Source organism: Parasteatoda tepidariorum, chromosome 11, assembly GCF_982258835.1.
Source record: "Parasteatoda tepidariorum strain Cologne lab strain chromosome 11, Ptep-v5.0, whole genome shotgun sequence".
Taxonomy (NCBI): Eukaryota; Metazoa; Arthropoda; class Arachnida; order Araneae; family Theridiidae; genus Parasteatoda; species Parasteatoda tepidariorum.
Window position 1 is genome coordinate 18091347 of NC_141765.1, and position 27343 is coordinate 18118689.

General features: G+C 27.2%; 1 protein-coding gene across 1 annotated transcript; it reads right to left on the reverse strand.

Annotated features, from left to right (window-relative positions):
• Positions 1-984: 984 nt before the first annotated feature.
• LOC107451025 (mitoferrin-2) lies at positions 985-26517 on the reverse strand. Its single transcript, XM_016066992.3, has 5 exons — positions 26037-26517; positions 21711-21936; positions 18330-18386; positions 11389-11998; positions 985-1249 (listed from the first exon to the last, which is right to left on the reverse strand). Exons 1-4 carry the CDS (start codon positions 26166-26168, stop codon positions 11397-11399), a joined length of 1017 nt encoding a protein of 338 aa, XP_015922478.1. The 5' UTR covers positions 26169-26517; the 3' UTR covers positions 985-1249; positions 11389-11396.
• Positions 26518-27343: the final 826 nt, after the last annotated feature.

Below are 27343 nucleotides of genomic sequence, written 5' to 3' on the forward strand. Positions count from 1 at the left end.
AATTCTGTTATATAATTACTATAATGCTGATTGGAATCCATCTCTTTTAAAATCACATGAAAGAGAAGAATCTGTATATGTGAAACTACAAAAATATATTTGACAAGATTTTTCAGTGCAATTGCTGAGAATAATAAACAAACATTTAACCCCAGACTTCATCCTTTTTAGTTATTTTCATTGCACTTAGCATCTTTTCTATAACTTTATTCAACATTTTTTTTAATGTGTCAGAATTTAAAAAAACTTAGTTATGCACAGAATTACCAGTCTTTTAAAATAACTAACTTCATCAGGTCTGAAAAGTATCTTTTTTCCAGAATTTTTTATATTAAAATAACAGCTTTCTTTTCATCGAAGGATCAGTTTTGTTATACTATTCTTAACAAAAATATTTTGTAAGTGAACCACTATATTTTCTCAATAAGCCCATCTTTTCCCTGTGATGCAGATTGACTTTAATTGACAAGATTTACTAAACAAAATAAACATTACATATACAAAACAAACAATTATAACCTATACAAAATAAACATTTTATTTAAATATTAGAAAAACTTTAATAATTATAAAAATTTAGCATTTAAAATTCTTAAGATAAATAAAGCATTTTCCAAATAGAATTGTAATTGATTCAACTTAAGCCCTTTTAGTTTAGCCACAGACTGTTCAAAATTGGATACCTGCAGAGATAACAGAGCAATTATAATTCATCAAAAGAACACCACAGTAATAGAAAACTCTCCCCCTTCAAAATTACTTCCTAAATCAACTTTTCCAGTAACCATTACATGAGTCCAGGGGGGGGATGAAAGCAAATATGCACATTTTGTATATATCAAAACAGTTTTGAAAAGCTTTCATAACTGGCAATCGAACAAAAATTTTATAATTAAAATAATTTACAAATTAGAGATATTAACCTTTCCTTTAAAAAAACATTAATGCAATTTTAATTAGTAAAAATAAATAAAATGAAACAAATTTAAGATAAATCAACAATATATGCTTTATTCAATTTATACTTTTAACAAGTATGTTATGTTCTAAAAACTAAATTAACAGAAATTATATTTCATTTACTCCACTTGGAATTGAGTCAGAAGGTTCATCATATCCTAAATATCACAATCATACTAATGTATTGCATTCATTTATTATCTTTATCAAAGGCAGGATTTTTATTCAAAGTCATTCTTTTTCAGAAACTACATTCAGTACACTTGTATGGAACCAATGGAATTTAAATCTGAAAAAAAAAAATTAAGATCATATTTTATATATATTTCAAAATTTCAAACATTATTTATATAAAATTTTTTTGGACAATCAGCAAGGCAACATTTACTTATTTAGATTCTGCTTACCTTTTCATATATTTTTAATGTAAAATGATAATATAACAGTACACTTTCTATTCTAATTTAATAAACAGATTTCTAATTAAAAAAAATGAAAATAATTTTTTATAATCTAACAATCGAAATATACTAGTAAGTAGTGAAACAGGACAAGAAAATCTCATTTTAGACATATGACAGCACATAATCATAGTAAATAACTTCACTTGGATGAAGAAGAAAAATACTTCATGTAAAAAATGTAGTACCCAATCTGTAAAGAAATTCAAGTAAATCTAGCAGCCTACTACATACTAAACACACAATCCATTTCCTACATTAGATAAATGAACATTTTGTTTTATGGCTAATATTCTCACAATTTAAAATACATTAATATTTTACTTTTTATATTGAAATATAACTGCACAATAATGTAAAATTCAGATAAGTTAGACAAGTTATATTTCAAGAACTTAAATCAACTTATTTATTTTCTGTGATCAAAATAATCATTATGAAAAAAAAAATAATCATGAATTTATAGCACACTTCTATGGCAAAGTTAAATTTTAACACACATTCTAATATAAGCTTTTTATCTAACTGAAAATTTTTTTAAAAACTTAACATTTCGAATTTCCAAGAAAAGTGTTAGTTTGTTCAATTATTTTGTAATAAATGTATTTAATTATGTAGACACGATTGCACACACACAATTTTTTTTAAGTATCTTTTGTATTTTTGGACTTGAAGTAAATTTGCATTATGCACCAAAATTTCTAGAAATTTTTTTAAAGGTAATCAAGGTATAGTACTTTTTATATTTTATAATTATTATTATAATTAAACAAGAAGTTTTATTTATCCTAGTTGCTTTACAGTTGACACTTAAATTATAAGAGAAAAACTTGACACATAAATCTTTTTATTGTAAAGAAAAATTAAGACTTTTGTAAAGCCTTTTTAAAATGATACTCCAACTTCACAGTTGCTAAATCTCTTAAAACTCAGTAAATGCTTATCATGCAATACCTAATAATAGTTGACATTGATTATAAGTATAAAAAAACTTTTTTAAGTTTAGCAGAAAGAGTAAAAAAGCTTAGCAATTTATAAAAAGGCAAAATAAGATTAGCCATAAGCTGAAATAAACATCTTTAACAGCATTAACATCTTTAAAGTTTTTGGTTACAAAATCAGAAATGTTTTTTTTTTTTTTTGAATTTCTCTTTATTTAATGTTTTATAAAATATTATTCACATAACACTCATAAGACATCAAATTGAAAAACACTGTTTAGCTATATATTTGACATTTTAAAATTATATTTAATATTTAGTTATCGTTTTTAATTTACAACAATGGAGGAACTCTTTCAATGCGATGGATTAGATAGCTAGTCTTCCAGGAATAATTACTCTGTTCTGTTGTATCCATGAATATGGTTATTGATTGCAATTAATTATTATTCTTTTAACCTAAAACAAACAAGTTGTAAGGGAATTTGCATTTTGTTTCAATTTTAGTGCTGTGAGGAAACTCTTAGGGCAGAGGGTGGGACAAAGGGGCTTCATTGATGTGATGTGTTAAATTACTATAATTGAACTATTATTAAACATTTGGAAAAACTTAGATAACATTTTTCTTTCACTACATCAATTGCATAATGAAGAAAATATGGAACAATCTTAACAAAAAATAAAAAAACTCAATAACTCAGTAAAGTGTATACTTGCCAACTTCCATTTTTAAAATTGCAGAAGATTTATTACAAAATTGCAGTAGAAATCACTTAAAATGAAGATTTTACAAGTTTTCAACTTTTATTCCTTATTCAAAAAATCGACAATATAGTTATTTGAATAAAATGTTTTACAAGTGGAATATAGAGTTTTAACACAACCAGTCCAAATAAATCCAAGATAGGAGAAAAATATTCCTTTTCTGTAGATTTTCAGATGATTAAAATTTTACATTCTGCTTTAATTTATGGTCTACAAGATCTATTAAGCTGAATCACAGCAAAAATTCAAGATGTCATTGTCTGAGCAAAGTAGGAGACCCTATCCAAACAGGCGTATGTATATTGGGTAATTATAAAACAAATTGGCCATCATATTACCTTCTGGAGAGCTTACCGTTTGAGTGATGTTAATAAAACTTTAGATATAGACATTAGGCAATATGCGCTTGAGAATTATGCCTTAAACAAGTGTACAGCTCTTGCAGTTAGAGACAAAATTTCAAAAGGCAACACCCACTTCTTATAAAGAAGTTGTGAGCTTTACAGACAAAAACTTAAAATGTAGTTCCAACTATACTTTTTACTCCAGAACTGGCAATGCATGTATAATGAATTAAACAAGTTAACTCTTTAAACCAGTAAAACAAGCCTGATGTAAGAACTATTCTTAACTGACGTCAGCGCACAAAACACAAAGGAATAGGTACTAAGCTTTGATTGTTGCATCTTGCTTTCTTGTCATTAGACTTGACTACTCTTGCAGTTGAACTCAGCAAAATCATAAAGCTACATTACCTGAATGGGCAAAATGCAACAAAGGCATTTTGTATTCATTGCAGAAAGTACAGACAACGCCGTGGACATGTTCTGCACAAGCTGTAAGGAATATTCTACACTCTGCTCTTCATTTGTAACAATTTCAGTACGTTCATACCTTGCAAACAGATGATCAACAACTAAGGTTGGATTTTACTAATGAAATTTTCATTCAGTATGAAGCTAACAACTGCCGTTTATCTATTCTTAGGACAGAAAGGAAGCATTTCTCATTGAAAAGCAACATTAATTCAAAGAACTAAGTGCAGACGTGCCAACCTAGCAAAATTAACATTCAGGAGTTTCCCTAACAAGAATTCAGGAGATTTCAGGAGGGGTAAAAAAAGGTGCATGGTATGCAACATTTGGCACTTCTAAGGAATTTTAAGTAAAAAATTTATTAAATATAAGAATGCAAGAAATTTTACACACTAATAGAACAATAATTGTTTAAAAATATTAAATGGAAATAAAATAATTAAACACAGATTTAGCAACACAAAACTATATTAGGTAGATACTCTTTAAATAAATACCATTTCCTTAATAAAACATTATTCAAAAACCCTTGACACTGTAATAAAAATGCACAAAAACTTTTAAAAAATAAACAAATTGAATAACTATTTTATTTTAAAAAACCAATTCAATACTAATGTATAAAAATACTAATGTCTGTACAATAAAGAACCAATTATCCGGGATGCTCGGGACCATCGCTATCCCAGATGTCTTAATTTGCCGGTTTCCTGGATCGACAAAAAAGTGTCGTTAATCGATGTTTTATCAAACCCAAATTACAAGGAAAAAATGTAAACACATTTTAAAGTAAGAGAAAAAAGAAAAGCACTCCTAAATCTAAAAAGGAAAAAAATTGTAGAAAAATAAAATTTAAAAGAATAAAAAAATTTGCAAGTTTAGACAAGAAAAACAAGTTTAAAAAATAATTACGATTCCTAAATCAACTAATAAACAAAACCAATGATTAAATAACGCAATATATTTCATGGGGGGGAGGGCGAAAATAAAAGGAAAACCTATTAATCTAAATAAAAACAACACTTGAAAATTATCGAACCGAAACGATAGTTAAAAAACGGCACTAGCATAAATATTAAAACCTAGAACAAGGCAAGATCAACGGACTTTAAAAAAAAAAAAACTAATGAAAAAATTTGGTAATACAAATAATTTTATTGAGTGCAAAATTTATCATGAAAAAAAAAAAAAAAAAACGTAGTGGAATCAGAAAAACGAAACTGCAATCTGCTTCATAAAATAATTGTATGCTTAAATTAATAAACAATTCTCCTTTTTTTTTTTTTTTTTTTATAAAAACGCGATTTTTAATTAAAGCAGGTGTGATTCCACATCAAGAAAAACTTGCGAATGATACCGCACTTCCAAGGAATCAGAATTTATTCAAAAGAAAAACATTTTATTTTTATTAATCGATGTCAAATAGATAAATATATTTTTCTCTTTCATCTTCTGTTCACTGATATGCATGTGCAATGCATTTTCCCCACCCCCTCGTAAATCAAACAGCAAACGAAATCATCATGCCACTCCTTTGAGTTTAACGACCTAAAAGAGAATGAAGATCTAAAATCTTCAAGGTCGCGGAAGAAATGACGTTTCTCTGGGTAAACGGGGAAAAAAATTCTTCCCTTCCTCACATTTTCCTCTACTCAACTTCAAGGATTAGTCCAGTTTCCGCTTTTTTTTTTCATATCGTTTTAGTTCAAAATGGCGGGAGAACCGAGCAAATTTTTTTTCCGGATTATCTGGATACCAGATAAATGGTTCTCTACTGTATGCATGAAAAAAAGAGTTGCAGACTTAGCTCTCCGCAATTAAGTTTTGCTAAAGTCATTGGTACATGATTTGTTGAAATTGATCCATACTTCCGTTTCGACTTAAGACATCCTTGAAATTTTTTTTTTTTTTAAAATATACGAAGACTAAACGAATAATTGATATCACGTTGCTAGTTTACGAGCTTGTTGCCAACCGTGGAAAAATACGCATTAAAAACTATAAAAACAGCAAGATACAATATCAATTCCAACTATCGAGAGTACGAGTTTCCCCACTCCTGAACGGACGACACTCGATAACGACATGTGACGTCATTGCATTCAACTCTACACGAAAGAAGAGGAAGATTTCACCCGCCCCCAGTGTAAGGGGGCAGGTGAAATAGGAGTGTTAAGAGGTAACGTTGAAGAGGGGGGGAAATAAAGCATGTTCAGCTACGCTTCAGGCAGATGGTAGTTTGATAAGAGGGGATGGAATTCAAGCTGAAAGAAAAACTTACTTTCGCACTCGCGGAAAAATTAGGTAATTTTGAGTTTGGCCGTCGATCGCAGTAAAATTCGGGAGTTTTTCAAATCAATTCCGGAGGGCGGGAGAATAACTCAAAATTCGGGAGACTCCCGCAAAATGCGGGAGAGTTGGCACGTCTGTAAGTGTATTGGGCTGGTCAGAATAACATCCCTATGATGTGGTCACTTTTGTTACACAAGCTATAGTGACTGCTTAGAGTGCACAAGCACTTTCATCCTCAGTCTTTAATTTTTGAAGAGAACACTGCCCAAGGTCTACCAACAAGTACCATAACGAGTACCCATTTATAAATCAATGTTAACAAGCTACGTTATTCCCAATCTATAACAGAGAAATATTCTTTCTAACGTGGTGTGGATGAAGGATGGTGCTGCCCTGCATGCATAGTCTTTTGCAGGCATGCAAACAAATAATTTCAAAAAAAGCTAAAAAAAAACTTGAAATTAGAAAGTGATGATTTTCACATTATACACCCTTTGAGAATCAATAATACAGGGAACAAAAATTTATTTATTTTGAAATTTTTACTGTTTTAAAATAAATTTAATTAAAAGTTTTATTATTTAAATTTATTTATTTTGAAATTTTTACTGTTTTAAAATAAATTTAATTAAAAGTTTTATTATTTAAATTTGTGACATTTTACTTAAAAATATTAGTAATACTTAACATAATGCATAGTATTGAGCTAAGTCAATTTCAAGTAATTTTCTGATAAATACATTTCACCCACTTCTTATGACAATGTTCTCGGCACAGTTACTGCAACATATTTCAACATAGTTTTTTAAAATCTTAACGATTAAATAAGACTTAATAGCATACAGCAAATTTTGAATCACAAATTTGAGTGATCACTTTTTACTTTACACACAATAATATTGATGATTTATCCACAAACTCATGTGGTCTTATCAATAACATTTTCATCAGCTTTTAAAACCGATTTTCAAGGTTTTTAATTTCTTGATTTTATATAAGGCTAAAGTGTTTTGTAGAGTAAATAATAACTCGCATATTTAAAGAATTACTTTTTACGCACTTTATTATTAATGATTCATCTGTAAAACCCTGTGGTATCATCGATCACAATTTCGTTAGTTATTAGTGACATGGATTTGCACATGGTTTTTAAAATCCTGATTTTTTTGTTATATAGTTTTGTACGGAAAATTTTAAATCTCATATTTGAAGTATCACTCTGATGCATTCTATTTGCAATGAGTTTATTGCCTATGAAGTTTTATTGCTAGCATTTCCAACAGTTATTGCTATTATTGTTTCCAAAATTGTGATCTTTTTTATATATTATTATTATGATCCACGAATTTTGAATCGCGGTTTTGAATAATTATTTTATAATGTGATGTAGTCATGATGATTTCGCAACAAATCTGCAATTCTTTCAAAATGCAAGTTTTTCCTCATGCTGTAATGAAATGCCGCCGTAAATGCATAACTTCATTCCAAATTTTTTTATCATATAATAGGGGAAATCAAATAAAAATTATACTAACATCGGAAGTCTGGTAAAAATTACAAAAAAAAAAAAAAAAAAAAAAAAAAAAAAAAAATTTGCAGTAAAGCGGATTTTCATACAGATTACCTTAATTAATGATGTGTAATATTATGTGTAAATAAATTTTGCAAAGTAAAATAGTTCAATAAAAATAATGATTCTTAAGAAACATTCCCCCACAAGAGATATGTTCATCAACGCCATGTGATCCCACAAAATTGCAAAATGAATAATGGAATCTTAAGGAATGTTCAAGCCAACATGTTTCAAAATAATCCTCAACTGAAATATTTTGGAAAAAACGTACTATATTATTTCTTTATATCAACGTTAAATAATTATATACTTAAAAAATGCACCACTCACAGTTATTATTCAATAATTATTAAAAGAGAATATACAGGTCAAATCAAATATGATTTTTGTTGAAAAAGTTGCAGTAAATTAAATGTAATATAGAAATTAAAAATTCATATCATTATCATATTTAAGTTTTATTAAGTTTATGCCCCTTCTACAATAGAAACAACCAGCTTTGTTCAAGATCACTTAAATTAATCAAATGGTATAGACATGGCATAGGGAAGGGCAGACGGTAGTTTTAGAATTTATAAACAACTTTTATTATAAATATATTGAACACTGTATTCTTAATGGAGTGAGTGATGACAGCAGAGCTGACAATAATTACAACTTCCTTGATATTAAAATAGAAACAAAATAATATGATATGTTTTCCTATGACTGCGATGTAAATATCTGAATATCCAAAATGTAATTATCTGATATGTGGAAAGTCGACATCAATCACATATGAAATTTGTGGAAACAAGAACAATTTCAGATTATTTATGAGTAAAATCTAAAATGTTATAGAGAATAATAGATTATTAAGAAAAAATTTTATTTCATTTGCTAGATAAGGAAGAATCTAAAAAAATAATGTTATGCCCCATGCATCAAATTTGACACTGTATAGTATGCTTGTTTATTTGTTTTAAATCTATATGGTATTTAAAGCAACTTTCTGTACACACAAGTTCTACAACACAATTATTATTGATTCATGATATTAACAATAAATGATTCAAAAGTTCACAGATGTAGAGAGATGTGTATTAAACATTAACAATGTCAAATTAATGAAATGAAATTAATTATTTATTGATATAATATTTCACTAAATATCAAATTATAATGTGGTTACCAAATTAACAGGAAATATGTAGAATTTAAAGCAATACCCAAGAGGATTAGGAACAATGAGGACAAAACAAATTAAAACAGAGAAGGTGAATATAAGAAGTCATTTACGAATTGAAAATTTTTTTTACTAGAATATAAAGGGCTTAAAAAAAAAATAAAAAATCCTAATTCCATAGTCATAGTTAAAATTAATAGAAATTTCAATAAATTCATATAAGTTGGTTTTTTTGTATGAACCAGGGATGGTAAAAGCGTGAAGCTTAGAGCAATTTAACACTTCATAATTTAATTCTTGAAATTGCTTTTAAAAATAATTTTCAAAGAAATCTAGTTATTTTTCAGAGGAAAATATGGAGAACAGATTATCCATCAATGATTTATAAATTCATGTAAATTTTTTTAATCCTAATTTTAGCAACTATTTTTTTTTACATATGATTTAAAATATACATATTTGATAATGATATTTGATTTAAATTAATTTTTATTACATAAAAAATTATTCTAAACCAAACGACCAACATGCACAGTGCTATCAAGTTTTAGCTTCCCTTAATATTTATATTAATAGTAAAATAACAAGTAAACAGCCCTTTTAAAAACTTTTAACAGCTATTAAGAATGTCAAATGGAGAAAACTCGTGTCTGATCAAGCCAGATGGAGACGACTAGTCAAGATGGCTCGAGCCTGTACATGGCTTTCATGCAGATGGAAGAAGGAAGATTAAGAGCATCATTAGGCCTTTTAATATAAATATGTTTCTAATATTCAATAAACACCAGGTCTTTTGTATCTATATTTTTAATAGTAAACTGTTATGATAACCAAAACTATTTTACATCAAATACAAAAGCATATTGTTTGCTGCAACTTTAAATATTTGCGAAAAATCTCATACTATGAAAATTGGCATAATGTTAAAGTTTATGATTCTCAAAATGAATTATTTTAATCATTAATAAATTAAATAATTATTAAAAATGATTTGTGTTAAATTATATTGAAGCAAATGTATTTTAAAACTTACAGAAAAATTTTCAATTCACAGAAGAATTTTGGAGATGAGGGAAATAACTCAAATAACCAAAGTAACATTTTTACAACAAAAAAAAAATAAATAAAAAGAAATATGTTTGATTAATGCTTAGATTTAGGCCTTTAAGCAAGTGAAACAAAACTGAATTAAACTACTGGTTTTTCCCTTCAAATAAATAAATGTTTCTAATGAAGCTTTAATATGACAAATGTTTTTTGTCTAGTGATAATCGCGACAGCTTCATGTTGATGCAAGTTCATATAGTTTTTCTAACCAATGATTAAGCAGATACTTTCAGTTCAATTGCATACATTTGAAAGAAGCAAAATCGGAGATAGAAATTCTGCAATAAATCTTAATCCAAACCCCATAACAACTTGTATAACATGGTAATTGAAAAATGTGATATTAGTGTTTAGTTATGAGAAATAAAGAAATTAAATTACTCATTAAAATTAATAACTTAATTTCGAGTTGGAAATTCAAAAATTTGATTCAATCTCTAACAGTAGTGACTATTAATTCTAATTTATGGTGATTATTTCTTCTAAATACTATATGGAAATTTTTACAATGATTATGATTTTATATTAAATATTTTTTATTTCACTATCCTATTAAAATTCTTTAACAGATTATCGGTCAGTTTCTTTAAAAGTGGACAGAGTTCGAAATGCATGTGTATAAAAAATGGATACAGCTCGAAATGTGTTTACAAAGAGGACAAAACTTAAAATGCATGTTTATGAAAATGGACACAGCAAAAAGGCCTTTTTCAGTTTTCAACCCATCTTTAACAACTAAACGAGGAATTACGGGTTCACTTTTCATAACTTATTTAAATACTAATCATAATCATTTTAGGGCAAACTCCCAGACTTCGGGTTTAGGGTTGCTGGATACATTACATATGAAACCTTTCAATGAATTTTTTCTCATTCAGAACTATTAACGATAAAGTGAGTTTTAAAACGCTAAGTTCCTACAACATAGATTGACTACCACTATTAAAAAAATAATAGTATCTCTGACAGCCCTTGTAAAAGCAACAGTTGACTTTTAAAGTCTTTCACATTTCAGTTACATAAGGGTGTTAAACAATCTAGAAAAACGATTCACACTACATTTTTATTAAATAGCCTAGCAATAATAATTGTATTTATATCTGTCTTCGTGTACAAGAAAAAGAATTTTTGTCAGTTGTTCAATATTAAATTGAGCCTTTTTTGAACAGAAAAGCTTAATTAACTAACAATAAGCAATATTAACAAGAAAATGGATTTATTTAATTTCCGCACTCTTTTGCAATAAATTTTTTTTAAATATTTTAAATAACAAATAAGGTTCACTGAAAAATAAAAATAAACACTTTACCATTATGCCTATTTGTAGGCAACAGTCAGCCCAGCTATGGCTGGTGTATTAGAACCATCATGTGTTAACAGTGTACTGTGATCAGGCTTATAATTATTTTGTAGACTGGGATATTTCCACATCAAAGTGTACTTGAAAAACTCATAAACTGACCATGATATGGCAGTAGCGGGTACTTGAAAAATAACACGTGCTTTTAATCCTCTAAAATAGCCTTTGAGTCCACCAAATCTATAAACTGTTGTCGCAGCACTAAAAAGACCGTTTATTTGAAGCTGATTGGATTTCATGGAATTGACAACTTGCTGTTCTTGAGTGTTCAATAAAGTTTTGCAAACATCTAATGGATTTGTAATTGCTGCTGCCACTGCACCAGATATAGCACCAGATAACATATGAGCTGAAGGATTATAAGTCCTTTGGTGATTAGTTAAATCTTGACAAAACTCATAAGCCATAAAGTGTATGCTTTGAAAAGGAATATTCATAGTCAATTGTGTGGTATAGCTCCTGTACAATGCACGAATTCCCTCAGAGTGAATTACCTTGAAAAAACAGTCAGTACATGATCGGTATGTACTTCCATACATTTGCATGCGTTGTTTGACAACTGAAAAACAAAAACATTAATTTAGTTATCAGAAATTAAAAACATTACAAATTACAAAATAAAGACAAATAAGTCTTAATTAAAATTAAAATTGAGAATGAGATAAATTTAAAATAATCAACATATGAAATAGAATTTTTCTGGTTTCAAGTAATTTCATTAAAATATATCAAAATAATCAAGAATCTAAATAGACAATACAACATGTCTTCAAATATTAAATTTTAAGTACCAAAAGAAAAACTTAATGATATGAAAAATTTAATTGTAAAAGAAATATTTAAAGGATTTTTTTTTAAATGTTAAGAAAAAAATGCGTTAAAAAAAGAAGAAAAAAACATTCAAAGAGAAATATCATAACTATTATGCAGAGTTGTGCAATGCATATTTATTGATTTTTTTAACTCTTTCATATTTTCACAAAATTACAGTCATGTGTCTATAAAATACAAAAAATTTAGATGAATCTGCAATATCGTTGCAAAAATAAAGGCTTTTACCTCAACAGATAAAATAAGAAAAAAAGTGGGTTAAAACAAAAATGGATACCTGATAGTTAAACACTAATGCTCATTGTTTAAAAAAAAGGAACTGTTTCCCATATATAGCTGTCGTGTTTTAACAATAAAATATACATATTATACTCTTTTGCAAGCTAAGCAAAAGACCTTTATAGAATTTAAATAACCATTTGTAATTTGATTAGGTTTCATTTTTTCCATTATCAAATTATACAAAGATGTTAAATCACTATCAGACCAAAGCTAACAAACCTAAATTAAATTTATGCCATTATTTGAAATTTATAGTGCAGAATATTTAATAAAAAGAATCTATTTTTTATTTTTTTTTAGAAATCACAGTTGGTGAAACACTTCTCTTAAAAAGTGAGAAAATATATTTTACTTAAAAACGATTTGATTGAAATAGTAGAAAAGGTAAGTCTTTCAGAGATTAAGTGAATTTTGATTGCTAGTAAAATAAGTTTTCTACTTTTATTTTGATGTATAAGAATACAATTGCAACGAATATTTATATTCTTTCATAAATATCATAATAAATAAATAGATAGCAAAATGTACATTAATTTAATTGCCTTATATTTTAAATAATCATTTGTAATTCGATTTGGTTTCATTTTTCCATTATCAAATGATACAAATATGTTAAATCACTGCCAGACCAAAGCTAACAAAAACTAAATTAAATATATATTAAATTTATGCTATTATTTGAAACTTATAGTGCAGAATTTTTAATAAAAAGTATTTATTTTGAATTTTTCATTAGAAACTACAGTCGGTAAAATGCTTCTCTTAAAAAAAAAGAGAGAAAATACATTTTGCTTTTAAATAAATATAATATACTTGTTTATCCAATTATAAATTTATAGAATCCTAGCAATAAATGATTTAAGACACTATATGATACAAATATTGTTTTGTCGAGAATTAAATAACAAAGATCTAATTTATTTTATATGCGCAATTTGCATAATTTAAGTTCAAATCACAACTAGATTACTTTCGCTGAAAAACTTTCTAGAAAACAGAAAATATTTGCTTATAAATGGTAATAAACTTTAAATAACCCTGACAATAAATGACACCATACGATATATTATTTAAAATTACATAACAAAAGTTCAATTTATTTCAAATACAACTTTTGAAAAGTTCAAAAATACCATTAGTTTTAAGATACAACCATCAAATTGTTTTGATCAATTGTTTCCTTTTTATTTATACATCAGTATTTTTACTTTCACAAATACTAATATCAAGTAAACAAAGAGGATTTTGATTGCTCTACTATATTGTTAGGAATTGAAAATGACCACTGTGCTCGGTGTCACTAGTCTATAAACAGGCTTTATCTCTAGTGATAATGATCTTTCCTCAATTTGCAACAGAGTAACTTTTATTCACACTTAAGCTTTGAAAAAAATGAAAACTGCAATTCTGGATTAAAAGTCAATTAATTGCATTACAATTTTTATGTTAATATAAAGAACATAAATTTTATCCTAATATAATAACCTATTTTGTATTAAAATTGGTTTTACTTACTTAGCTACATTCTGCTAAGCAAATTGTTATAAACCACACTGCAACCACAATATAATGACAGAAGAATAATTTAAATTTCTTACATGTTTTCTTGTACAAAAGTGAAATAAACAATTTTCAGTTAGAGTATATAATTCCTAAATTAAACAATTTATTAAAGAAAAAATGTTAACAGAAAGCAAACTTGCCACAAGGTTCCCACAGTCTGGACAATTTTTTAATGTGGTGGCAAAAGTAAAATAAATCTAAATGTTTTAAGCTTCCAATAAATTTTCAATTAAAAGGAAATATATATAGGTGCCAAAAATACCTCTGAAATAACTTCGAAATTCTAAAATGAAAGCTAAATTTAAGTATTTTTCAGTAGCCTAGAAAAATCTTAGTTACCACTTATTTATTTTTTCCAGGTGATGGAAACCCTGTTGTCAGTTTCATCAAAATGGCATAATTTCTACATACTTACAAAGCAACTAAGATAAGAAAAATTCAAAAATGAAAAGGGCAATGTTGCACCAATCAATTAAAAAATAACGCATAAGCATGCTTTATTTATTTACTCTTTTACAGAAAATTGACAGATAAAATTTTTTTAGCCTGGTTGTAACCAAAGATATCTCTAAAGATTTTTAGGAAACCAAGTTTAATGCTCTCTTACTTGATTGATTCAAAAAAGGACAAAACTTAGGAATTTCATTAATCAGTAGATCTATAGAACAGGAACAATTTTTTAAAAAAAATGAAGAAAAAAACTTGAAATGTGAAGTAATTTTTGAAGTGATTAAGATAAAATTAAAAGAGTTGACATGCATTTAAATACAATTGTAAGAATGTCAGTAATATAATTCCTTTAAATGAAATTATAAAGTTCATTACAATCCTTTATTTCTTTGTTAATTCTAAATCACCTCGCAACATCACCAAAAACCTCTCCCCCTGTAGGTCCCAATCATTCTTTAAACCCCTATAGTTTCCCAAACATAAGGTGGCTTATTTTTCTTCAAATTTTAATTAAAAAAAATAGTTAGCTTAACTATATTAAGAGGGTGATTTTTGGGTAGAAAATAATCAATTTTATTCAACAGCATTATTGATTTTTAGTTAAAGGCTAGTTAAATTGTAAAAACTGAGAGACTAGAGTTTTGCTTTGTTATATGTTTGGTTTTTTTAAAAAATGGTTACGATTTTTAAGACACTTTCTGTTGCTTTTTGTCAAATTAAATATTTCCAGATGGCAAGAAAAAGTGTCTAGTAATATTGCATCCCTAAAATTTTTGCAGATAAACCAAAATTAGTGGAACGGGGCAGAAAATAATTAAGAATGTAAAAATTAAATGGATTGTATGATTACTTTTTCTACAAAAAGTCAAATATTATGTGATCTGGTCATTTTTATAAATGGTAAATTATTTACAAAGATTATAGCACACAATTTGGAAACCTTTAAAAGATGAAATGAAAAATATTATGGGTTGCAAGTTCATATAAATGTGAAAAAAAATATCTAATTCTAATGACTCATTATAGAGAAAGCAAAAACACATGATATTTATTAATATCAAGTACAAAAACAGAAATACCCAGAATAAAATTAAAAACATTGTTTATAATCAGTAAAAATAACAAACGATAATTTTTCTATGTGAGAATGTTAGTAAGTCCAGAATAGTTGAGTGTCTAATTTCATAAAAGTGTTTCATACTTAATAATGGTTAGATGTTATTAAAAATGTTCTCAGTGCATAATATTTTTAAAATACAGTCTATTAGTAATAAACTAGCTTTATAATTACACAATTATACTTCTTTTCTATTACAGTATTGTGAAATTTAACAAAATTAAGTAAGCTTTCTATAAATATTAAAAAAGTGAAGCTGAGTATTATAATACACAGTTTTGTTTTAGTAGGTATATAGATAACTTTATAATGCACAGTATATTTAAATGCTGGGCCATATGAGGCATTAATGTTACAGGGAATTCATAAGTCTGAGAAATAATTTAACCAAAAACTTATTCATTTGTGTAGTTATAACATTCACATAAATTGTATATGAATACAGACTAAAGTAAAACAATTGATGTTTGTCTGACAATCTGACTACACAGCATATAGAGTTAAAATTATTGTAATATGCAGCAGTCCAAGTGCATATGATTAAAAATAAATAGTCAGTTTAAAAGTTATCTGTCCTCATTCCATTATTGCATTGCAGATAATGTATTTTGATAATGCAGTAAATATTCGATCACTTAAAACAATCCCTTTAAAATATAAGTTAGAACATATTGTTTACAACTACTTATATACTAATTACACTCGTAAAAAGCGAATACTCACCGATTAACTCGCCACTGAATACTCACTGATTGCATTGTTGCAGATCATTTTTAATTAATAGGCATAATTAATTTATTTTTGTTTTGCATTATATCAGGCACATATTTTAGTCAATACAAGATTTATTTCAAGTGTTTTGAAACTACCTGGTACAGTATCAGATGCTTTCAAAAGCTTTGCTATACACATAATAAATTTTGCATTAAAAATTTCTTTTTCAAATTCAAATAAGTAAAAAATTTGCAAAAGTAAAATAAAATCCAATATCTAATTTAGGATAAAAAGTATTTACAACAATGCAAATGTTACTTTATTCATTGTGAAAAATATTTATCTATTTAAATACCACTGAATCGAATGAAAATGGATGCAGTATTTACCAAAAGATATTGCTATTCAAAAAATGTACTTACATATGGGTATGTCTAATTAAAAAAAAACAGGTCATCTTGTGCTTTATTCCAGATATATTAACCAACTATACTAAGATGTTATATATATATATATATATTGTAACTGTTTATGTAATGTTTTAAATCTGATATAAATATATGTATGCATGTTACACTATAAAAGTCATAACAATAACATTTTGAAACTGAAAATAACCGAATCTTTTATTCATTTTTTTTTTAACTCAACTGTCCCTAAATTAATAATCAATAATACTACTGCACCTAACCGATTATTTTCTAACTAAACCAGCCCCTTAGCATGGTTAAATTAACTATTTTGTAAATAAAATTTGACAAAAAACATGTCACTTTAGGTTCAACAGGAGCATCATGTTAAAGGTTCAGTAAAAGAGAAAGTTTTGAACTTGCAGGGAGGTGATTATCAACGTCATCATATCTATTAATGTTCATAAAACCCTTTATTTCTTTAATTAGCCATTTTTACCACTGTATTAACACAACTGTATGAGACGGGAGAGGAGTTAATACATATTCAGAAGTTAATGTAGAATTCAAAAGTTAAAGTAAAACAAAAAAGGTGATAAATAATAAGAATAAAATATAAAATTTACAGGACAATTTAAAAGTTGCAAAGGAGAGTGATGAAGTAAATCCTTGGAATACAATAGCATAAAAAAAAGAAATTTATTAACTTAGAAATTTATATTTTAAATGAACTTATTGAAAGCTCTCTTAATATAACTTTTTACTGTACAATCACAGATATTTAAGATAGAAGATATAAATACTGTTAATTCAATCTTAAATTTTATTTTGAGAATTAAACCAAATTTTTTATGAAAAAAATAAAGTGAGAGGTGAAAGAAAATATATTTTTCTAAAATACAAATTCTGTCTTCTCTCTTTTTAAGGAGATTGAGATTTATACTAGAATTTTTTTGTAATGCCTTTAAAAAAATTAAAATATTGATACAAGCAGCACTTTATTTAAAATCTATCTTTAGATAGAATTATTTTGCTCGTGGTTTCAAAAATAAACATCTAAAAACCCTATCAAGAATTAAACATGAAACTAAGAACCACAGTGAAACATGTACAGTTAGGGGATAGTATAGTTGCTGTAGCTCTAGGGTATTTAATAAATTTGATTCTTTATTGGATGCATCAAAACTAATTTTCTCTATGTTAAAAAACAAAACAAAATGTCACTTCTTACAATAAAAATTTCATTTTCCCTTGACAAATATAAATAAACTCATAGTTGGGAAATTCCTCATATATTAGTAATTTCAAGTACTAAATAATTGAAATTGTTTATTCGTTATGAAAAAATAACCATATAAATGCATTGATCAAATAAAAATAACTTTACAATAAAATTTACTGTGACAAGCACTGAAAAAACTAACATAAATTTGTACTAAGCACTTAAATATCAAATATACATGCTCAGAAAAATATATGCTTAAATGAAAATCTGATGTAAATATATACATAACATAAAATACCTTCAGCAGGATTCATAATTAAATCATGCAACAAAGTTGATAAAGCTCCAGCTAAACCTGTAAAACATACCACATATTAAATAGTCAAATAATATAACAAACTGGATCCATTAAAGAAATAAAAAATTTATTTCATAATTAAGATTTCTTATCAGCAATTAATGAAATTTCTAAAAACAAGTAAAATACTTTTCACCACAATGTCTTAAACCCCTTCAGCCCTGTGATTATTTGTTTGTGATTGCTTGATTCTTCCTTCTTGGCCCATATCTTATATAAATTGAACTTTTCCGAATCTAAAGGTTCAAGATTATACGGATGTAATCTCAATCTCTCGTGTTACAACTAGTATAGTATGTATATGTACTTTTTACTATATATAAACTCGGAGATGCAGGGTTTAAGACAATTACTTGAGTTAATCATTCAACATTACAACAAAATTATGTGTACTAACTTATCTTTGAGCAATGTAATGAACATTTAAACATAATAAATTATCATAAATGAAACTTGCCAAAATATATATTTATTAAAATAACTTGATAATTTTTTTTATTACACATGATTTTAATTCCTATTACATAAAATTCCAAATTTGTACTAAAGATGGTACAGAATATGCTTTTGATTACTTACTGCTAATATGATATATTAATGCATAAAATTTTAGCTACATTTAAGGATTTTTATCAAACTAACAGCTAGAGTAAAATATTTGATGTAGGTCATATTTAAATCATAAAATTTCAATTTCGTAATAAATTTTAAAGAGATAAATTTTGAAGAGCAGCAATAAAAATTGGCTAAAATGGGTGAATTGGGAACAAATCAATTATCTTTTTAATTAAATTGTTTTAAAACAATGTACAGTAAGCTGGAGTCAAAAATTACATTTTGGAAAAGTGCTATCTAATAGTAAACAAATTATAACCCACACAATTGAAACATTTAAAAATATTCTTACATTTTTTTTCAGTTTATCAACTTGCACATATAATTTTAATTTTAAGGAATTTCTTTGAAAATTCTCCTTTTTTTCTTTTTGTGTTAATCAGTGATTTTATCATTGCTTACAATAAAATCATACTCAAAAATTTGTTTTTGCATTTTATCTGAATGAAATAAGAATTTTAAATAAAAGTTTCCACTTATCCTTTGGCAATACTGGACCTTTTGGCAAGGGTCAAAAGGTAAAATGTCATCAATTCATGGCCATGAAAGTTTTAAATTTTATACAATAGCGGCTTAAAATAATACTTTTCTTTTTGTTGCAATAAAAACTAACTGTGACTTAAAGCTTCCGTTGTGATTTGTGTCCCATTTTCACATCATTTCATTAATACTATTATTTAAACTAGATAGCAATTATAAAATGTTTAAAAAATTTATTTATATAATTGATATTGATATTTTGAAAAAAAATTTCTTTCACTTGAAGTTAAAGAAACCAATTTTTCCAGGGCAGTTTTTTCCACTTTGGAAGAGATTTGTAATCTCTGCTTTAAGCAAGAATGGGTCTAAATCTTTTCTTCTTAACTATTTCTTTAATGACTAGATTTTTTTTTTTTCTATGGATGATATCTAGTGCCGATTTGAGATACTGAAAAAGGAGCTTGAAACTTGTTAGAAGCTAAAAATCCACTTCCCACAGAACTTCAAAGTCATTCCATAAGAGTTGAGCTTTCAAGGAACACTAAAGGTGCCAGAAAATTCTCAGAGCCAAATATTTCCCTAGAACATAGTTCTTTTTTTTTTTTTTTTTTTTTTTTTTTTTGTTTAAATAGCTTTTTCAAAATATTTTTAAAAAGTAAAGTTGGTACATTTTTAAAATCTTTGATAAAATTTTTTGTTAACAAAGAAAAAAATTCTTTTCATATTACATAATTTTTTCATAAACTAGCATGAATAAAAAATGGCAGAAATCAAAATATATTTAAAAAGTAATAATTTATCAAACAAAATTTAAGGTCCCACTTATTTAAGGAATTCAAAATAATAAGTAAACAATTTTACAATTAAAGTTATTTGTGTTACATTAACATAACTGAAAATATTCTTTTTTAAGCCTACATTAAAAATGGAAATTGAAAGAAAGTGTTTAACATGGTTGAGTGCTCTACCCAAGAACACACAAATGATTGAATATATATTGTCATAATTTATGTTGGATGCACATCCCAAAAAGAAAAATGTAGTTAGAAGGGTGTTTTGATTAGAAAATGAGAAATTTATAAAAATTCATAATTCTATTCAATAATTTCTAAAATTGTCCTATAAAACATAGTCTTAGCAGTATACAAAAAGTCCTACATATAAAACAAAAATTAATATACATATTTCATTAACCGACAAATTTTTCATAATTACAAGATTTTAAAATTAAAATCAGCACTTAACACATCTGTAACAATTTTTAGCACTTCTGAAAAGGAAGCAATGTATATGAAAACAGAATGTATTTTGAAATTGAAATATGAAGGAAAAAAAACATGTCCAGAATAAAAAATAGGTTTCTTTTATGAGAAATCACTTTTTTTTAAATCTTAAAAACAATGTTAAACAAAATTTAGAGCATCGATGTAAAAATTTGAAAAACTTAATTTTGAGCACAAAATTCAATATTTGTAACTTCAAAAGATTATGTAACTTTGAAAAAATAAGCTTAGCATCTACATACAAAAATCTTTAATTTTATTATTATATTTACGCATCACACTCTTAAAAAAAAAAAAAAAAATTTAAGTAAAGTAAGAATAAACATGAATCAAAATTATTTATGCTGAAACATTAAAAGTGAATATTTCTAGAATTACTATATAGCAAAAACCATTCTTTTGTGCAGTAATTTTGAAAAAAAAAAAAAACAACAATTTTTTCGCCGAATTTATGATGTTATCGCATTTTGTGAGGTGATTAATGCTTAGGATGGGGCCCTGCAATACAGACCACAATTATTTCTAAGATGTTGCAAGCAAAATAAAGCCCCACTTTATAGTTGATTGAAATTTTGATAACTTTCAAAGACAAATGAATTGATAAACAAACTAAAATGAAGAAACTATTTAAATAAAATAAAAAATTTGAAGAGAACTCAAAATATAAAACAATTATATTTTTATCACACCTAAATTAAAAATGTAGATGCATCACTTTCATATTAAGCTTTTATCAACACTGAAAATACTCAATTCACACACACAAGTCTTTCAAACTTGATATGCCCTAGCTTTTCATTTTAAGTGGAAAAATAACTATAACCCTATGTATTAAATTAAAAATCGAAACAATGATGAATTACAAAAAAATATTCATAATAAAAACAAGCTTTTAAAATTTCAACTCGTAAGCATTATACTAACACATAAATTATTTATCTACCTTGTGCCAAAGGTCTTCCAGCACCAGTTTCAGTTCCACTTATAACTCGTTTAGCCTTTTCGTAGCATGCGAAATGTAATGCATGAGCTGGACCTGCAGCAAAGACAACAGCAGGCATACCTCGCACTGGTCGCAGCACGCCTTCATGACGAACCATCTTTGAAAAAGCATCTACGATGCTTCGATATTTAGCTCTTGGATGCGGCTTTAAACTTTGCATACGTGTCTAAATAATTAAGAAATAGAGGTACATTAGAGTTACTAAAACAATTTTTACAATTGATTTGTTATGTGTTTGCGTCCGATATTTGGGAATTTTTACCATTTTTGTGACTTTTCATTGTGTGGCTTTCAGCATATACTGAAGTCAGAATCAAATATTGCAACCCTATTTAATTCGAAGTTCACGCGTATTACAGCCATTTCTGAACAACACAACACATTTCATAAATAAAAAAATGATAGATCTATATAAAATGTAATCCTCCACACAACAGTTTTGTTACCAATATGCTACAAATTTCATAAAGCTTTAACAATATATGCATACACAAAACACTATTGATTAACAATGCAAAACAGGCATATAAAAAATTACAATAATAAAACACACACACATCCTTATAAAATGCGTATCCTATTTTTATTCTTCAAAATACCTTGTGTTGAATATAGCCTGAGAATGTTGATTTTACTACGTTATATGTGTTTAGAAGTAAATTTTTTGTACGTGAAAAGATATGACTGTGGGTTCAGTTTTTTATTGGTGTGAATCTAATAAAATGCTGGTTAAAGTTTTTTATAATTTTAATTATACAAAAATTAAAATTATACAAAACTTTAATTAAAATTATACAAAACTTTAGATTCACACCAATAAAAAATTAAACCCACAGTCATATATTTTCACATACAACAAATTTACTTCTAAACACATAACGCAGCAAAATCAACATTCTCAGGCTATATTCAATACAACCCACCTCTAATTAAAACTCATAGTCATGCACCCAACTGACATAAATAATCTGTGTATCACTTCAAAAATAAATGTGAAAGCTCTTACTTTATCCAAGAAGTGTAGATCCATTAAAATAAAAATCCTGGCAATTCCTTAACTATAAAAAAACTGATTTATGAGCAAATCTAAAAATGAGCACTTTAACTTAAACACAGATCAAGATTTTATACATCCTGAGTAAATTTATACTGTATCCCGAGTAAATTTATACTGTACAATTGCACTTAACCTTAAAAAAGAAATAAAAACATTGAAAATAAAGTCAAAAACTTTACTCCTTTCAGTCTCTTGATTATTAGACCATACTTCAATTATTATTGCTGATGTAGAAGGGAGGAAAAATAGATGCAGGTGCATAACAAATCAATACCCACTTTTCCACGGCACAAACATCTTATTAGAAACATAAGAGTTTCGGACACAAATATTTCAGAAAATATTGGTATGGCTTTTAATTGATGTGTACTTTAATGTATAATGTGTAATTTAATTTTTTAAAAGCGCAATTTAAATGCTTATTATGTATTTATATAATAATGTTTTGCAGTTATATCATTAAAAAATCCTCTTAACAAAGTAGTACAAGATTTTATTTACATGGAAATCAATTAACTGCATTTAAAAAAGTGTTTTTGCTACTTTTTACTACTAGCTTACTTTTAGCTACTTTTGACTTTAAGCCAACATTAAAAATAAACACATAGCATGATATATTAAAAAAATCTTTAAACATTACATTTTAGATTTTCAAATTCATGAATTTTCATGACTAACTTCAAGAATTTTTCATGGCTTAACGAAGTTACTATTTTCTCCAACAAAAACACAACAATAAATTTAAAAAAAGCATTATAAAAACATTCATTGAAATGATAGGTATAACCAAAACTGTTATAATCTGCATCTTCATATATAATTCACCAATGATTGGCTTGCGTTCAGCTAAAATTTTAAATTGAAACAAATAAAAATATTAAATAACAAAAATTCTGAAATCACAGAAGTCTTGAAAGAACACCATAATTTTTAAAGAACACAATAAAAACATTTTATATTTTAATCAAATGTCATATTTGATTAAAATATAAAAGTGGGGATGTCAGTGGGGAGATTTTGTTACAAATTCAGATATTTGGAACACTTTGAAATTGGAGGGAGGGGGGGGGAGGTAATTCCATTTTAAAAATTAGATTTTTTGGCGACCTAAATCCATGACTTTTCATGATATTTTTTTTTTTAAATAGTTAAAATCATGACATTTCGAGACAAATTCTGTTCAATACCTAAATTCATGACTTTCCAGGTGCGCGAATACCCTAAACATAATACATTAATAAAAAATTTATTTTATACTTTTACAATAATAAATATGTAGCTAATGATTTAAAAATGATAAAATTTTTAATCTAGTCAACTCAAATCATTAGGCAACAATTAAGTTAAAATCGAAAAACAAATTTGGTTGCAATCATCATTTCATGCAAAAATTTTAACACTGTTCTTCAGTAAATCATAGAAAACTTTTCCCATGGGCTCTAAAAGGAATTTTAGAAATAGTTTCATTTAATGCCACCCTAATATATTATATTTCAGCCCCACTGAGGGTTTACAAAACAAAACAAAAAATATGTTTCAGAACTTTAATATATCAATAGTCAAAATCTACACCTGACCTACTTCTAAATTATCAGCTATCAAATTTATAGGGAAATTAGCAAATGAATTTAAAATACTTTAGAACACCCCAGTGGCAGAATTTTTTCGAGCTTTCTGCAAGATACTTTTAAAAATAACAAATATACATGTTACTAATTTAAAGTAACAGAAGTGTCAACTTCAAAGAAGAAAAAAACTTATTTACTTGAATATGTTATATTTTTTATTCTAATGTTAAGTCGATATTCCTGCATTTTGTAGGGAGAAAAGACAATAATTTTTTTCGTATTTGGTAAATCATCATAAAATTAAAAAAATCTTGAAATCAGTAGCAGCATATACCGAAAAAAAAAAAAGATCGACAACAAAATAACACAAGTCGAACTCTTCCAAAAGGGGTTACAAAATGCATGTTTTCATTTAGAGATTCAGTTCTTGTAATAAATAATACAGATTGGTTGGTGTTGTATCCTAATAAATAAAACAACATAATAAATAAACAACAACATAAATACAGGATTACAAATATTTGATTTTAAAAGCTATATGTAAATCAATAGTAATAACTGCATTAAAAAAATAGAATGAAAATTTCTGCAGAAAAGAACACTTTTTGCTCCATTCCTCTTTGTTTTCCATTATTTTCAAATGAGAACAGAAAATTCACTAGCATTTTTTTCCCACTCCTTTGAGCGAGAAAAAGCATCTTTCGAATATAATCCTGGAGAAAAGAAAAAATCTTTAGAAAATTTTTGCAGGAAAGAAAAACTAAGTTTTTTTACTTCCCAAAGGAAAAATCTTTCTGCAAAAACTCAGTAACGTTCTGTGCCATTGTCACCACAATTCTGCCACAGGGTAGAACACAATTCAAAAGTTTTGAAAAATATTTGTTAGAATATATCAGGGTTAATAGTTAAACGTTGCTATGTGGTGTGGAAAATCTTATAACATTAACAAATATGTATATCATAAAATTTATATCAGAAACTAATTATTATCAATCCCAATAATGAATTGTAATAAAATCCCATCTCAACATCCAATTACGGCAACCATTACCACCTGACACTGCTAAGCTTCTTTATTACAGGAAAGTAAAAAACATTGATGGATAGCTACAAATTATACCCTTCAAGTTTGTCTCTTTCTGCGATGATTTGATTTTTAGTTTTCTGCATGCCCTACCTGATTATCACCCAGACCTTTGGGCCAATTTGGGACAGGTATTAATTCAGCAGTCTTCTAACAACGAAATTCAAATGAAAATCCTCTCTAATTGTATAATTCGTATAAACCTATTCTAAAAGATTATAGAAGAAAAATTAAATATTTAGCCAAATAAAATCATATAATCTAAAGTCATTTATATATTTTTCTCAAGCAGTAGATTCTAAGACAAAAGTGAAGGTATTTGAAAACTTGAAGAACTTCTTGGAAACTTGAAGAAAATTGTGTAAATAAAAACTTAACGTAAAAAAAATACTATTTAAATATACATCTAACATCACTATTTGTATCAAAATTTCAACAAAATACTCAAAAAGTTATGCTGAAGAAGTGTGTTTTAAGAATACATCATCAGCATCTTATTACGTAACATTATGACATACATTTTGAAAGATCAGATAAGGTATGTAACAGTTTGTTACCTTCACTGAATCGAAAGGATACATTAAACAATGTTCCATAATACCGGCAAAAGATCCAGCTACCATATGAGTAACTGTAGAACTTGAGGAAGGTAACGTTTCGTAGTCATCGAAATCCATGGTGTTTATCATAAATGAAGAGTTGTGGGAATGTTTTAATTAAAAGGGTTACGGTGATAAGGATTAATATTAAAGTGATTAAATGCACGATACATAATGTGCGTTCACTTAATGAAATACTTGGCTCAAAAATAGAGCACTAATTTACGATGTTGAAGAACATTGCTGCTATGTTCGACTCAACAGCATGTTTCCCTTTGAGCAGTGAAAGTGGAAAGGTCGGTAGGCCTTCTGACACAATTTTAGTACTTTATGCTATGGTTTAAAAGATGAGCTTGTAGCTTATATAGAAGTTACTTACTAAATCGCCTGGAACATTCTCAAAGCACGTTTTGGCGCATCAGCGTTAATTGAGGTTACTGAATGGGATTCACGTCGGCACCATTCTCACTGTACTTGATTTTTTTTCTCATCCGAACGAGAACTTGATTGACTGGCTTTTTGCAAGTAAGTATTTTCCACCAATCTGGTTCTCCTAAGCATTCCTGGATGTGAATTCAGAGATGCGAAATAGAATCTGATGGGTGAAAAATATTTACCTGCGAAAAGGTAGAAAATTAGGTCCTCGTTCGCATCTCCGGATTTGCAACCATGCATTTCTTTCTTGTAGTGAGACCGGCTCAATACAGTCACAAGCAGGTGCGAATACCTAATGCGAATTTGATGGAGCTGATGGAAATGATGGTAATTGCTTCGTTTTGAACGTTTGTTTGCTTCATAAAAGTCCTCATAAGTAAGGTGATCTCCGAAGCAAGAGAAGGGGTTGATAAAGAGTTTTGCTTTGTGTACTCATAAGAAACGGGAAACCTCTTCGCAAGAGACAGAACCGATTTTTTTATAAGAATAGGAAAGGGCTGGTTTTTTACTTTTAGTTTTTACTTACGTTTTTGCTTTATACTCTGCTAGCAGCTAGCTTAGCTATGTCACAAAATGGAAATTCGACTAGTCGTCCGGGCACAAGGGCGCCGGCAGCGGGGTGCAAGGGGTGCACTTGCACCCCCCTGGCTTTTTTTTTAAAAAAACAATTAAAGAGATACAAAAAAATTTTGTTATAAAATTTTTTTATTAAACATATTCTTATGGAAAAACAAATAATTAAGAAATTATTGACACATAACAATTAAAAAATTGTTTAATCAAACAAGAATTGTAATCGTCTTGTTTGCTGTCCAAATCTGTTTTTAACT

Bases quoted from the DNA above. Each gene is read 5' to 3' on its own strand.
- LOC107451025 (XM_016066992.3), bottom strand. From the start codon at position 26,168: ATGATAAACACCATGGATTTCGATGACTACGAAACGTTACCTTCCTCA. The intron at 18,387-21,710 runs GTAGATAAATAA...TATGTTTTACAG, and splicing joins TGGAAGACCTTTGGCACAAG to GTTTAGCTGGAGCTTTATCA. The intron at 11,999-18,329 runs GTATTTTATGTT...TTTGTTTTTCAG, and splicing joins AATTATGAATCCTGCTGAAG to TTGTCAAACAACGCATGCAA.